This window comes from Sus scrofa, chromosome 13, assembly GCF_054392235.1.
Source record: "Sus scrofa isolate SSC_HxYL_T2T_F1_AM1 chromosome 13, Sscrofa_HxYL_maternal_Yorkshire_Landrace_v2.0, whole genome shotgun sequence".
Lineage (NCBI taxonomy): Eukaryota > Metazoa > Chordata > Mammalia > Artiodactyla > Suidae > Sus > Sus scrofa.
Window position 1 is genome coordinate 224,008,003 of NC_139395.1, and position 14,079 is coordinate 224,022,081.

General features: G+C 52.9%; 1 protein-coding gene across 28 annotated transcripts in view; it reads left to right on the forward strand.

The window, feature by feature from the left end:
• The window catches only part of PCNT (pericentrin), a 109,031-nt gene that overhangs the window by 45,280 nt on the left and 49,672 nt on the right, over nt 1-14,079 (forward strand). For all 28 annotated transcript variants that reach the window (XM_084992362.1, XM_084992375.1, XM_084992367.1 and 25 more), the window contains 4 exons: nt 2,785-2,931; nt 11,809-11,960; nt 12,648-12,808; nt 12,897-13,135. In XM_084992362.1, the coding sequence (XP_084848488.1) occupies nt 2,785-2,931; nt 11,809-11,960; nt 12,648-12,808; nt 12,897-13,135 (699 nt within the window). The remainder of the gene's footprint in view (nt 1-2,784; nt 2,932-11,808; nt 11,961-12,647; nt 12,809-12,896; nt 13,136-14,079) is intronic.

A 14,079-nucleotide genomic window follows, 5' to 3' on the forward strand; every position in this document is an offset into this window, starting at 1 on the left:
CCGCACCTGCCACATATGGAGGTTCCCAGGCTAGGGGTCTAATCGGAGCTGTAGCTACCAAGCCTCCACCAGAGCCACAGCAACGCTGGATCCGAGCCGCGTCTGCAACCTACACCACAGCTCACGGCAACGCCGGATCCTTAACTCGCTGAGCAAGGCCAGGGATCGAACCCGCAACCTCATGGTTCTTAGTCGGATTCGTGAACCACTGAGCCATGATGGGAACTCCATCTAGCTGTTATCTTATAGAGGAGCCCTAGCGTTGGGTTGCTTCTCTTGCCACTTTTAAGATTCTTTGTCTTTCAACAGTTTGATTATGATGTGTCTAGGTAGGATCTCTTTGAGTTTATCCTACTTGGAGATTATTGAGCTTATTCAATGTATAATTTAATATTTTTTCATCAAATTTGTGAAGTTTTTTGCCATGTTCTTTTCAAGTATTTTTCTGCCCTGTTTCCTTCCTCCTCTCCTCTGGGACTCTCATTATGTGTATGTTGATCTTTGAGCCTGTCCCACACAGGCCTTTGAGCCCACTGACTTCTTTTCATTCTTTTTGCTTTTGTTTGTTTGTTTCCCAGACTGAATTATCTCTTTTGACCTATCTTCATGTTTCCTGATTCTTCCACCCACTTGAATCTGCTGTTGAGCCCCTCTAGTGAAATTTTCATTTCAGTACTTGTGCTTTTCAGCTTCAGAATATCCATTTGGTTTCATTTTATAATTCTCTTTGTTGAGGGGCTCTGGTGGGGGCATGTCGGTCAATACTCTGGCAGAACAGTTTACACCTTTGCCTTAGGTTTCATTTCCTGTTAAGTTTTTTGGTCAGCCTCTTATTAGCTCTGGTTGTTATTACTGTCACAGGCCACTGGGATGTTAAACAGTTGCTGCTGATTGTTTTTAACAAATGGCTTGGGTATAGGATTGTTGAGGTGAGCTCTGCATTAGATCAAATAAAGACCAGCTTTGAGAATGGAGCTTTTCAATGAGCTGCCAGACAGATCAGTTAGTGACAATTGGTGATAGTGCTTTGGGGGAGCCGCAAACCCATTCTGTTCCTCCTCCTTCCTCTGTAGCTGCTGGGCTGCATTTTCAAAGCTATCTCAGACCTTGGAGTGATGGAATTAGGGCAGGTTCAAACACTCCAAAGCTTCCTGTTCTGATGGAAACTCAGCCTTTGTTTTTAGTTTATTTATTTATTTATTTTTTTGTCTTTTTGCCATTTCTTGGGCTGCTCCTGTGGCATATGGAAGTTCCCAGGCTAGGGGTCTAATCGGAGCTGTAGCTGCCAGCCTACACCAGAGCCACAGCAACACGGGATCCAAACCATGTCTGCGACCTACACCACAGCTCACAGCAATGCCAGATCATTAACCCACTGAGCAAGGGCAGGGATTGAACCCGAAACCTCATGGTTCCTAGTTGGATTCGTTAACCACTGCACCACGACAGGAAACTCCAGTTTATTTCTTTTTTGTGGTGGTTGTTATTTTGCTTTTTAGGGCTGGACCTGCAGCATATGCAAGTTCCCAGGCTAGGTGTTGAATTAGAACTGCAGCTGCTGGCCTACGCCACAGCCACAGCCACACCAGATCTGAGCCACATCTGTGACCTTTGCTGCAGCTTGCAGCAATGCCGGATCCTTAACCTACTGAGCCAGGCTGAGGATTGAACCCTCGTTCTCATGGATGTTAGTCAGGTTCTTAACCCACTGAGCCACAACAGGATCTCCTCAGCCTTTGCTTTTAATAAACTCTTTAATTTCTAGAGGTCTGAAAAAGTTGATTTTTGACAGTTTTGCCAACTTTCTTACTTCTTTCATAGAGGATTTTTGGAGGTCCTTATTTTTGATGTTCTGGAAGTGTTACCTCTGTGTTTTTTGTTTTTAAAGCCTACTTTGTTAATATATTTTAACTCACTAGGTGAACATTATTCCTTTTTTTTTTTTTTTTTTGGTCTTTGTCTTTTTAGGGATGCACCTATGGCATATGGAGGTCCCCAGGCTAGGGGTTGAATCGGAGCTGTAGCTGCTGGCCACAGCCACAGCCACAGCAACGTGGGATCTGAGCTGCATCTGTGACCTACACCACGCTCACAGTAGTGCCAGATCCTTAACCCACTGAGCGAGGCCAGGGATCAATCCCGCGTCCTCATGGATGCTAGTTGGGTTTGTTAGCCACTGAGCCACGACAGGAACTCCTAAACTATTTTTTAATATTTAGGAAGAACAGCTTTCACCATTTAAAGCCAGAGAAATTTAGGTTTCTCAACATCTTGAATTTGACGTCATGATACCCTGATGATGGAGAGTTTCTTAATGTGACCCTTGGGAGAGGTAGCAAGCTCTTTCTTTTATATCTATATGATAAGCACATCTGAACAATTTTATTTCTGTCTTTTTTTGCTTTTTAGGGCCACACTTGTGGCAAAAGGAAGTTCCCAGGCTGGGGGTTGAATTGGAGCTGGCCTACACCACGGCCACAGCAATACCAGATCTGAGCTGTCTCTGACCTACACTACAGCTCATGGCAATGCCAGATCCTTAACCCACTGGGCGAGGTCAGGGATCAAACCTATGTCCTCATGGCCACTAGTTGGGTTTGTTATTGCTGAGCCATGACGGGAGCTCCTGAACACATGTTTTCTGTGGGTTTTGGCCTTGGCTGTTTTGATCATTGCTCTTGGCACAGAGTACAGCCTCAATAAACATTTGTTGAATGAAATGGAGCAAAGATAATTTTATAGCTTAATGGCATTCTTTGTTGTCTGTAATGTACTTTTGTGCAGGGTGAATTTGAAAGTGAAGAGAAAGCTGCTTTTCATGAAAAAGAAGTGATACACAAACTTGAGCATGAACAGGCACAGTCTCTGTACCAAAAAGAGAAAGAGTCTTTGTCTCTGCAGCTTCAGGAGAAGAATGACCAAATTCTGCAGGTATGTGGACTGAGACTTTTCTTTGTTCATGTTTTGTGTCTGGTGACACATGCATAATATGGTATTTACCGTTTTGAGCATTTTAAGTGTGCAGTTTAGAGGCCTTAACCACATGCGCAATGTTGTGCAAATGTCACCACCGCCCATTTCCAGAACTTGTTGTTCATCCTGAGTAGGAGCTCTGGCCGCATTAGAAATAACTCCCATCCCTCCCTCTAGCCCAGGAACCCACCTTTGTACTTTCTGCCTGTGTGAGTTTATGACTCCAGGGAGCTCCTTTCAGGGGAGTCATGCAGCTTGTGTTCTTTTGGGTCTGGCTGATTTCCCTTAGCGCGGTGTCTTCACGGTCCCTCCACGTGGTAGCGTGTATCAACGCTCGTGGCTTCTTACGGCTGAATGATATTATTCCATTGTGTGTAGACAGCATATTTTATTTATCTGTTCATATGTTGATGGACATTTGTGAATGGCGGTTTTTTCCCTTTGGTGATTGTGCATAATGCCTTTAAGAATATTAGGGTGCGAGTATTTAAGTCCCTGCCTTCAATTTTTTGGGGTATGTATCTAGGAACAATTGATGGGTCACATAGTAATTCTATGTTTAATTTTTTTTTTTTTTTTCAGGGCTGCACCCATGGCATATGGAAGTTCCCAGGCTAGGGATTGAGTCGGAGCTGCAGCTGCCGGCCTATACCACAGCCACAGCAATGCAGGATCTGAGCCACGTCTGCCACGTACACTGCCGCTCACGGCAACACCAAATCCTTAACCCACTGAGCAAGGCCAAGGATCGATCCTGCATTCTTGTGGATACTAGTTGGGTTCATTTCTGCTGAGCCACAATGGGAACTCCTATATTTAACTTTTTGAGAAATTGCTAAACTTTTCCAAGTGGCTGTGGCGTTGTGTATTTCCACCAACAGTGCACAAGGGTTCCAGTTTCTTGACATTTTTATCAATGCTTGCGGTTTTTAATTTTTTAAAATAATAGCCATCATGGAGTTCCTGCCACGGCATAGTGGCTTAAGAATCCAACTGCAGTGGCTTGGGTTGCTGTGGAAGTGCAGATTCAGTCCATGCCCAGGAACTTCCATGTGGCACGGACGCGGGCATTGAAAAAAGAAGAAGAGCCATCACAGAAATGGGAGGTGGTGTCTTGTTTTTATTTGCATTTCCCTAATGATTAGTTTATGTTGGACCTCTTTTCATGGGTTTTTGGCCATTTTTTTCTATTCAGGTCCCTTTTTTTTTTTGTCTTTTTGTCCTTTTAGGGCCGTACCTGTGGCATATGGAGGTTCCCAGGCTAGGGGTCTAATCGGAGCTGTGGCCACAGGCCTACACAGCCACAGCGACACCAGATCCGAGCCTCGTCTGCGACCTACCCCACAGCTCACGGCAACGCCAGATCCTTAACCCACTGAGCGAGGCCAGGGGTGGAATCCGCAACCTCATGGTTCCCAGTCGGATTCGTTTCCACTGTGCCGCCACGGGAGCTCCTGTTCAGGTCCTTGATGATGTTTTTATTTCGAAGTATTTTCAGGTTGTTTTCAGTACGGTCGTTGCGAGACCGTGTGTGACGTGGCAGGCCCTGTGGTTTACCTGTGTCACATCTGGCAGGGTGTAGACGCCAACCCCAGACTCCCGATTGATCCCGCACCCCTCGCCGCCCCCTTTTGTACCCGTAGGCTTGCTTTATGTCTGAGAGTGCGCTTCTGTTTTGTAAGTTCATTCGTGTCATTTTTTACGTGGTACATACAGTGATGTTGTATGATGTTCTTCTTCGCTAACTTACTTTGTAGGAGAATCTCTGGGTCCGTCTGTGTTGCTAGAAACGGCATTATTTTGTTCTTTTTTATGGCTGATATCCTTGACAGTTTTGAATTGGGATTTGCTGCTGTTTTTCATTATTATTATTGAAAAGAATAGTCCTCACGCTCTTTTTAGCGATGGCCCCACTCTGTGCCCTTTCCTTGGGCACAGAAGTGTGTACTGCTTCTTCCTTGGGCTTAGCACATCCTGGGGCACTGGAGTTGAACTTGTTCGTGCATGGGAGGCACATTTTCTTGTGAACCGCACCAAGCACATTATAGGTCAGTTTCCTCTTTTCTCTGCAGTTCTTTCCCTCTCAGGACACTGAGGCCCAGGAGAGGTTCTGTCAGTTTGCTAAAAGCCCATTCATTGGCTGCCAAGTGGAGCCAGGCCTTCTGACTGTAAGCACGGCACGTAGGTGTGTCTGACTTGGTTTGGTACCAAGGATACAGAGATCCCTGCAGCCAGATCCAGGGCCGTGTGCGTCTCTGAGATCAGGCAGCAGCTGCAGGTCCAGGAGCATGTTTGCGGCTGCAGAAGGCCCTGCTGTGCTGGGAGCGCAGCCCTGAGGCGGGAGAGGTGGGCGTGGATGCAGCAGAACCGGGAAGGCACCAGGGCTCAGGCGGGAGGGTTTCCATGAGGAAGAAAAAGCCTTTCCGAGTATCCCTTCAGCTTTTTCTTCAAATTACCAGGCACTTCTGCTGACATACATATGCATTCTTGAGCAAACTTCTCAGTCTGCGAAAATTCTCAAAATCACACAGCTCGTGGGCAAAATAGGGTTAGAGGTACGCCAGTCAAAACCTCTCTGATTCTATAAGTGAAGCACCCAAATCAACAAGAATCCTGTGCAGTTATTAACTCAGCGAAGAGGAAGCGTTCAATTCTGCATTAAGAAAGGACTTGGAAGACATTTACAGCAACTTGCCTTTAAGGGCCGGCGGCGGCGATGGCTGGATGGGCGGGTGTGAGGAAAGGGTGTGTGTGGGGGGGACGAGCTGCAGGAGGCCCTGGTGGGCCTGGGGCTGTGCTCCCCGCCTCTCCCCCAGGTCCCTGTCTGAAAGGAGGCTCCGCGGCCCCTCAGGCAGACCAGACTCTTGCCAGAAGGTGGGTTCGCTGGGAAGTGATGCTGAGGTCCGAGTGGGGTCCCGGCAGCTCTGTGTGGGAAGGGGTGCGTCGCCCCCCCCACTTTCTGTTTTCCTGGGGTTCTTGCTCGCTGAGGTTTTCCTGCACACTCTGCTCTTGGGTTTAGCTGTTTTCGGCCTTCGCAAGGGAGTGGGAGCCCTTCGGTGTCGGCTGGGGGTTCACAGAGGTCGTGGTGGCTGTGGGACCCGGGGTGTGGCTGCCCCACAGCTGCTCATCAGGGTGCTTGGACTGGTTTCTTTCTTTTTTTCTTTTTTCTTTTTTGTCTTTTTAGGGCCACACCCGAGGCACATGGAGGTTCCCAGGCTAGGGGTCAAATCGGAGCTGTAGCCGCCAGTCTACACCACAGCCACAGCAACGCGGGATCTGAGCTGTGTCTTCGACCTACACCACAGCTCACGGCAATGCCAGATCCTCAGCCCACGGAGCGAGGCCAGGGATCGAACCCGCAACCTCACGGTTCCAGTTGGATTGCTGAGCCATGACGGGAACTCCTGGACTTGGTTGTAGTTTTCTGCCGTTAGGAATAAGGCTGCCCTGAGTTTTCTCCACAGCCTCCTCCTCCAGACGTGTGGGCGCTTGTCAGGCCCAGACGTGCACGTCCAAGGAGGGGCTCTGCGCCCTGCTCTCGGTCAGGCGACGCCAGACTGTTTCCGAGCGGTTCCGCTAAACCTGCGCTTGAGCTCCGTGTGCTCCGCATCCCCGCCAGTACCTGCAGGGCTCTTCCTTTTTAGTTTTTGCCAGTTTTGTGACAACAAAATAGTGTTTCTTGGCAGTCTTAGCTTTGCTGATAAGATTGTGCACCTGCTGCTGTTTTGTGGTCTGTCTGTGTCTCCTTCTGTGAAACACCTTTTTGTATCTTTGGCCATTTTTCTATTTGAAACAGTTCTTTTTCTTACTTATTTAGGGAAGTTTTTATATTTATGGATTTTTTCTAATTATTATTATTATTTTTTTTGTGTGTCTTTTTGCTATTTCTTGGGCCGCTCTGGAGGCATATGGAGGTTCCCAGGCTAGGGGTCGAATCGGAGCTGTAGCCACAGGCCTGTGCCGGAGCCACAGCAACGCGGAATCCGAGCCGCGTCTGCAACCTACACCACAGCTCAGGGCAACGCCGGATCCTTAACCCACTGAGCGAGGCCAGGGATCGAACCCGCAACCTCATGGTTCCCAGTCGGATTCGTGAACCACTGCGCCACGACGGGCACTCCTCTTCTGATTTGTTATTTCTTTCCCTTTTGTCATCTTGTTATGAAGAAATATTCTTGATTGATGAATTCATAACTTTATTACGTTTTTTCTTTAGAGTTTATGCTTTCTCTGCCTTGCTTAAGAAATCTTTTCCTAATAGTCTCTGAGTTTTTTTTTTCTTTCTAAGGCTGCACCTGCAGCATATGGAAGTTTCCAGGCTAAGGTGGAAGTGGATGGCCCACACAACAGCCACGGCAGCTCCGGATCCGAGCTGCATCCGCAACCCATGCTGTAGCTTGTGACGACAGATCCTTAACCCACTGAGTGAGGCCAGGGATCAAACCTGTGTCTGCATGGAGACGGCATCAGGTTCTTAACCTGCTGAGCCACAGTGGGAACTCCCTCTCTGAGATAATTTTTTTTTTTTTTTCTTTTTAGGGCTGCCCCTGTGGCATATGAAGGTTCCCGGTCTTGGGGTTGAGTTGGAGCTACAGCTGCCAGCCACAGCCACAGCAATGTGGGATCCGAGCCATGTCTGTGACCGACACCACAGCTCACGGCAACACCAAATCCTCAACCCACTGAGCGAGGCCAGGGATCCAACCCGCATCCTCCTGGATCCTTGTTGGGTTCATTACCACTGAGCCACCTCGGGAACCCCTCTGAGGTAGTGTTTATAACTTATGTGTATAATCCACTTGGAAGGCTCTGATGAAGGAGTATCAGTTTTCCCTGAGGACTCACCTGCGCCCTGGGTGTGGCATCCATTGTGGCTGTGCTGGCTGCCCGTGGGCTGCAGCTCAGTCTCGCATGGGCCGCCGGGTGGCCTCTGGGTTCCCTCCTAGCCTCCCGGTCAGTCCCTCTTCCCCAGCGCAAGTGCCTTGCAGGTCTGGTGCAGTGAGTGCCCAGCTGTGTCCTTCCTCAGGAGTGCTTGCTGTCCTGGGGACGCGGGTCAGCCCGCCCAGGCCCGCAGAAGGCTCCTGCTTGGCTGCGGTTGAAAAGCAGTGAATGCACACGCCTCAGGCAGGGCGGATGTCTTTGCAGCAGAGATAGTCTGAGATTTTGGAATGTGTCTTTTGACTGGAGTTTGTTGATTTCTGCCCCTGCGTGTTGTGATTTTATCCGTGGAGGTCTTGCATCTCTTTTGTGGGTTTGTATTTTGGTACTTGGGATCAGGCGCTTTAAAGAATTGTATTTAAAACGGGTGATTATTGATTCTAGACAGCCCCTGACGTGGGATGGTTTGACCTAGGAGTTTTTGTTGTGAGGCGGGAAAGTGACACTCAGTCCGTAGAAACCCCACTTTGACCGTCGGGTCTCCGTCTTTTCCTGGGCCAGAGGTGCGTGGTCTGACCCTCTCCGTAACTCGGGACGTCAGCTGCAGGTCCGACCACCACGCGACCTTGAGGGCCCGGCCAGTCCACTGGCACCTCCTGGGCCGGGCGCCGCTCTGCTTTCCCTTCAGGCCAGTGTCCAGTCGCTTTTGTGAGGTGCTCAGCACTAGGTTATCAGACAGGCCGTGTCCTCGGATTTGCCCACCTGAGGGCTCCTGTGAGTGTGCCAAGCACATTACAGCAGAGGGGGCAGAGCCGTGATAGCCTAGGCGACTGGCTGGGAAAACAGCACAGCCTGCAAGTTGAGGATCCTGTGTTACTTGGTGGGCGTTCTGAGGACTTGAGGACTTGGGCTCTGAGGGGCCCCGAAAGGCCAGGGAGGAGCCAGCCACGAAACCCAGGTGGTGGAACATGGAAAGATTACTGTTAGTTAAGGAAAACCAGACATTTCAAGTTAAGGGATCTAGTGCTTTTCTGTGCCTGGGAAGATGCAAGACTCTGGGCTCACTGAGGTCTTTCCTTTGATGTGCGCCCGGGCTGTGTGCACCCCGGCTGTGGGGCCGCATTCTGTGCTCTCCCCTCCCGAGTCCCTCGGGGTGCACGTTTAGGGGGCTGTGGTGGCTGAGGGCCTGATGGCTGCAGCATCCTTTGCTGCTGACAAGGCAGGCAGCATTCTTAGTTCATAGGGATTTTTTTGTTTTTTGGTTTTTTTGCTTTTTAGGGCTGCACTGGTAGCCTGTGGAGGTTCCCAGGCTGGGGGTCGAATCGGAGCTGCAGCTTCTGGCCTGCACCACAGCCACAGCAACGCCCTATCCGAGCTGTTTCTGCCACCTACACCACGGCTCGTGGCAATGCCGGATCCTTTACTCACGGAGCGAGGCCAGGGATCGAACCCTCATCCCCATGGATCCTAGCTGGGTTTGTTACCGCTGAGCCATGATGGGAATTCCTGCAGGTGTATTGATATTTGCAGCTTACGATGGGTTCATCCGGATGTAGCCCCGTTGTAAGTAGAGGAAGGTCTGTGTGGAACGCAGCTTTCGGGCACTGAGCTTAGCAGGATCTTTCCTCCTTCTTTATTTTTTCTACTTTTTTGGCTGCTCCTGTGGCCAGGGATCAGATGCAAGCTCAGTTGTGACCTATGCTGCCGCTGCGGCAATGCCAGATCCTTAAGCCACTGTGCCAGGCGGGGATCAAACCTGTGTTCTGGTGCTGCAGAGACACGACTCTCCCTGTTGTGCCACAGCAGGAACTTCCACATTTTATCATCAAGAAGAATGCTTCCTGGAGGTGCTTATAGATGATGTTTTTCTTCTTTTTTTCTTTTTGTTTTGGCAACCCCATGGTGCATGGAGTTCCTGGGCCAGGGATCAGATGTGAGCCGCAGATGCGACCTAAGCCATAGCTGCAGCAACACCGAATCCCCGACCCACTGTGCCAGGCCGGGGATTGAACCCGCCTCCCAGCCCTCCCAAGACACCACTGCCCCTGTTGTGTTGCAGCGGGGACTCCTGATTTTTTCCAGATTAAGGACGTTTACTTCCATTCCAGTTTGTGACAGACTTTTTAAAAAAACCACAGATGGGTATTAAATTTGCTTCTCCTCCATTTGTTGGTATAATGTTTTTCTCATTTAATCTCTTCATGTGATAAATCACAGGAATAATTTTCTTTTTTTTTCTTTTTGCCATTTCTTGGGCCGTTCCCGCGGCATATGGAGGTTCCCAGGCTAGGGGTCGAATCGGAGCTGTAGTCTCCGGCCTCCACCAGAGCCACAGCAACGCGGAATCCGAGCCGCGCCTGCGACCTACCCCACAGCTCACGGCAACGCCGGATCCTTAACCCACTGAGCAAGGGCAGGGACCGAACCCGCAACCTCATGGTTCCTAGTCGGATTCGTTAACCACTGCGCCACGACGGGAACTCCCCAGGAATAATTTTCTAATATTAAACCAACATACCTGTATGATAAAATTAGTTTTGACGTAATTTTCGGGTCTTGCTGGAGTTTATTCTCTAGCGTTCTTTTTCAGCCCTCTTGCCGCTGTTTGTCCTCGCGACTCTGCCCATCTTTCCTGGTCAGTCTCGCAGCCTCAGGAGCCGCGTCTTCCCTCCACCCTTTCTCCTCTCGGGAGGAGTCTGTGTGGGGTCGAGGTTACATTTCCCTAAGTGTTCAGTAAAGTCGTTTAAGGGGAAAGCTGCACGTGCCTAAATTTTCTCTCCGAGAGGATATTAAACTAGTAATCTAAGTTTTCAGTTTTCATAAGACTGTGTTTCCTGTTTTTTTCAGTCAGGTGCTGTTGAGATGTTTGCTTGTCCTTCTCTTTTCTTGACCAGTGTGGCTAGAAGTTTGTATGTTGGTTTTTCCCCCCAGTTACCAGATTCTTTCCTGGGGAGGGAGCAGGACCAGCAGGGAAAAGTCTGCTGCCCCCAGGCTCTCGGAGTGGAATCGGCTGCCACCTATAAATTGGCACGTGCCGTCTGCCGCTGCCAGGATGAACCCATGAGCCGCTGCAGCTGTTGACGTGCCACAGCCCTGAGGGGCGCTCAGGGTGGAGCCTGGGAGCGGGCCCGCTGTGCCCTGGGAAAACTGGCTCAGTGGGCCTTCGGACAGATGTTTTCAGGAGAAGATTTTATGAGCCCAGATTCTTACAGAAAAGCACTCAGATCATGGATGGTGACAGCGCAGGACGAGCATCGGCCCCCGGCCAGCACGTGTGCTCAGCGCCCATCCCGCCCCCGAGGTCGCGCTCCTCGGCCGAGACCTCGTTGCCTCTGAGCTGCCGCCTCCCGGGCTGGAGTCCTCCTCTCGCCCTACAAGTCGAGCTGAACTCCCCACCCTCACGCTGTGCCATGTTTTCAGGTGACACGGCCGCCCCGAGGCGGAGCCCGCGCACAGACTCCGTGAGCAAGGCCTGCCGGTGTCCAGTGGACACACGAGCGGGGCCGTGCCCCGGCCTTGAGCCGCCGGGGCCCAGGGCTCCGCGTGCCGGTGGCGCGGTTCATCTGCTTGTCTCTTTTGGTCCTTGGTTGCCACCCTGAAACGCGCCATGCTGTGTCTGTTTTTTCCGTTTTCTTTCATGTGGCAGCTGCCCGTGTGTCATTGTCTGAGCCGCCTGGAGAACCCGCCTCGTCTGCTGCGTGCCCGCCCCGCGCAGCGCTGAGGCTGCTCACGGCGCTTTTGTTCTCTGCAGACTCTGCAGACGGTGGGGACGAGCTGCGCCCGGCCCGTTTCCTCGGCCTGTGCCCGGGCCCTTTCTCACGCTTCGCGGGCCCACGTGGCCTTCCCTCCTCTGGCTTCTCAACCGGGGATCTGCTCTTGGCTGCAGGACGTTCCTCACCAAAACTTACTTTTATCTCGGTTGTTTTACGTTAAGCCCTGCTCCTTTTTCTTCGACAGCTGAAAGACCAGATTTTATCCTTACGTCACGAGGTGGAAGCGCGCCACTCTGAGCTGGAGCGGCTCCAGCAGAGGCGGGAGCGGGAGAACCAGGAGGGCGCGCACCTCGTCGCCATGCTCAGGGCCGACGTCAGCCTGTCTCTCGGCGAGAGGTCAGTGGCCGCCCCTCTGAGTCACGGCACCCACGCTGCCCGCCCTCGCTTTGCCAAACCTTCACGTTTCGCCCGCTTTCGGAGTTGGCTGCCACAGGGAGGTGCCTGCCCAGCCTGTCCTGGGCGGGGCTGTGCCGGTGCCCCGTGCGTGTCTCAGGGTTTCTGTGTGCTCCCTGTGTGGCCCCCAGCGAGCCTGGAGCAGTTCGGGGTCTCGTCCGCACCTGCCGTCGGGGCAGACGCAGACGAGCACTTGCTGGCATGTGCAGCTCAGGGCCCTCGCCCTGGCCCCTCTCTGCTGCCACTTGGCTGGTCTCTGCTGGTCTCTTGAGGTCCTGCTGCTCGTGTGGCCCGGGGGCGGGGGGCACTGGGGCCTTGCCTTCCCGAGCCCCGGGCTTGGCGTGGGTGTGCCTTCTGAGTTTCGAGCAGGTGCCTCGTGACAGGTGAGGACCACACCGGGGCCCAGCTCTGCCCCTGAGAGCCAGGGAGGCTGTGCCCTGGGGACGCGGGGCGTGCAGCTGCGAGGAAGGTTCTCGCGAAGCTGGTGGGTTGGCTCAGGGCCTCTGCCCAGTGCCGGTCAGCTGGCCGCAGACCTCCAGAAGAAGCTCGCTTCAGTCACCAGCAGCTGCTCCCAGGGGAGTCAGGTGGGGCTGGGGTCTCGGCTGACGCTGCCCGCCCTGTGCCCCTCAGGCGCGCGCTCCAGGACGCCCTGCGGAGGCTGCTGGGTTTGTTTGGGGAGACGCTCAAGGCTGCCGTTGCCCTGAAGAGCCGGATAAGCGAGCATGTGGGGCTCTGCCTGGAGGACGAGAGCCCCCTGGACGGGCAGCCCGGGGCCCCGACCCCACCTGCAGGTGCGCTGACACCCGGGCGCATGAGCCGCCTCCTGGGGTGCGGGGGGCCCGTCCACGTGGGCGCAGCGTCTGTGTGCTTGCCTTGCAGCCCCGGCGCTCGACGAGACGTGGCCTTGGCCTGACGCAGCTCCACCGGAGCTGGACGGGACTTCACCCGATGGCGCCGAGGCGTCGTCAGTGGCTGAGATTAGCAGTCACATCTGTGAGAGCTTCTTCATGAGCCCGGAAAGCACGCTGGAGTGTGAGCAGCCCGTCCGGAGGGTCTTCCAGAGCCTGGGCCTGGCGGTGGACGGCCTGCTGGAGATGGTTCTGGACTCGAGCAGGCAGGTGAGGCACGGTCCTGTGGGTCCCCCCCCGGCCCCCGGGGCGGCGGCCTGAGCGGGCGGCCGCGTGGGCTGATGGCCGAGGGCCTGGCCGCCCGGAGCTTGGATCCGCCACGCCTGCCGCTGGGCCGGAAGGTTTCGGTCTCTGGCGGGTCCGACTTCTGGCTGTTCTCTCTCTGCCGCCGTCGTGCCAGTTCCGACATTGCCCGGGGTTTTCGCACATGTTTCCTCAAGTTCGGAGTCTCTTCTGAGCTGAAATTGCCGAGCAGGAGGCTTGCTGCAAGTGGGAAGTAAACCTCAGCTCTTAATTTAGATCGTGCACGTTGAGCCTCTTTCTCTCCTGCCCTTAACTTCCCACACCGTTTTAAACCCATGCCGAGTGTACGTTCGTTTACGTAGCGAGATTTCCGTTTAGGGTTATCATCGAAGAAAGGAATTTTTTGTTCGTGTTTTATAGCATTTCAGTTAGCAGAAGCATTAAATAGGAACACCTGAGAAACAATAGCGACGCTTTTTCCAAAGTTGCCCGGTTAAGCGTTTTCGTGTGAAGCCCCGCCCTTGCCGTCACGAAGCGTCTGCAAGGCTCTGCCAGTGCGGTCAGTGCAGACAGAGCCGCGGTGTTGAACTCGGCCTCTCTCGAAACCGGACAGCATTGGCCTCATCAGACGGCCCGTAGTCAGGTGCCTTTGCTGTCCCCCGAGTGCACTTAACGGAGACCGAGCCCTCGTGTGAGCGGCTCACGGGCAGGCGTCTGATCTGTGGGTCTGACCTGGCGGGTGGCCCCGGGTCACGTCCCGGTCTGTGGGGGCCCTCGCTTGCTTGTCACAAGTCCTGCTCGTGGGCATGTGGGGGGAGCACGGTGGGTTTGGGGAGGAGAGTGAGCCTGTGGGGGTTGCGTGGTGGGCAGCGCAGAGACAGGGGTGTGTGGGGGGGGCCCTGTTTAGGTCA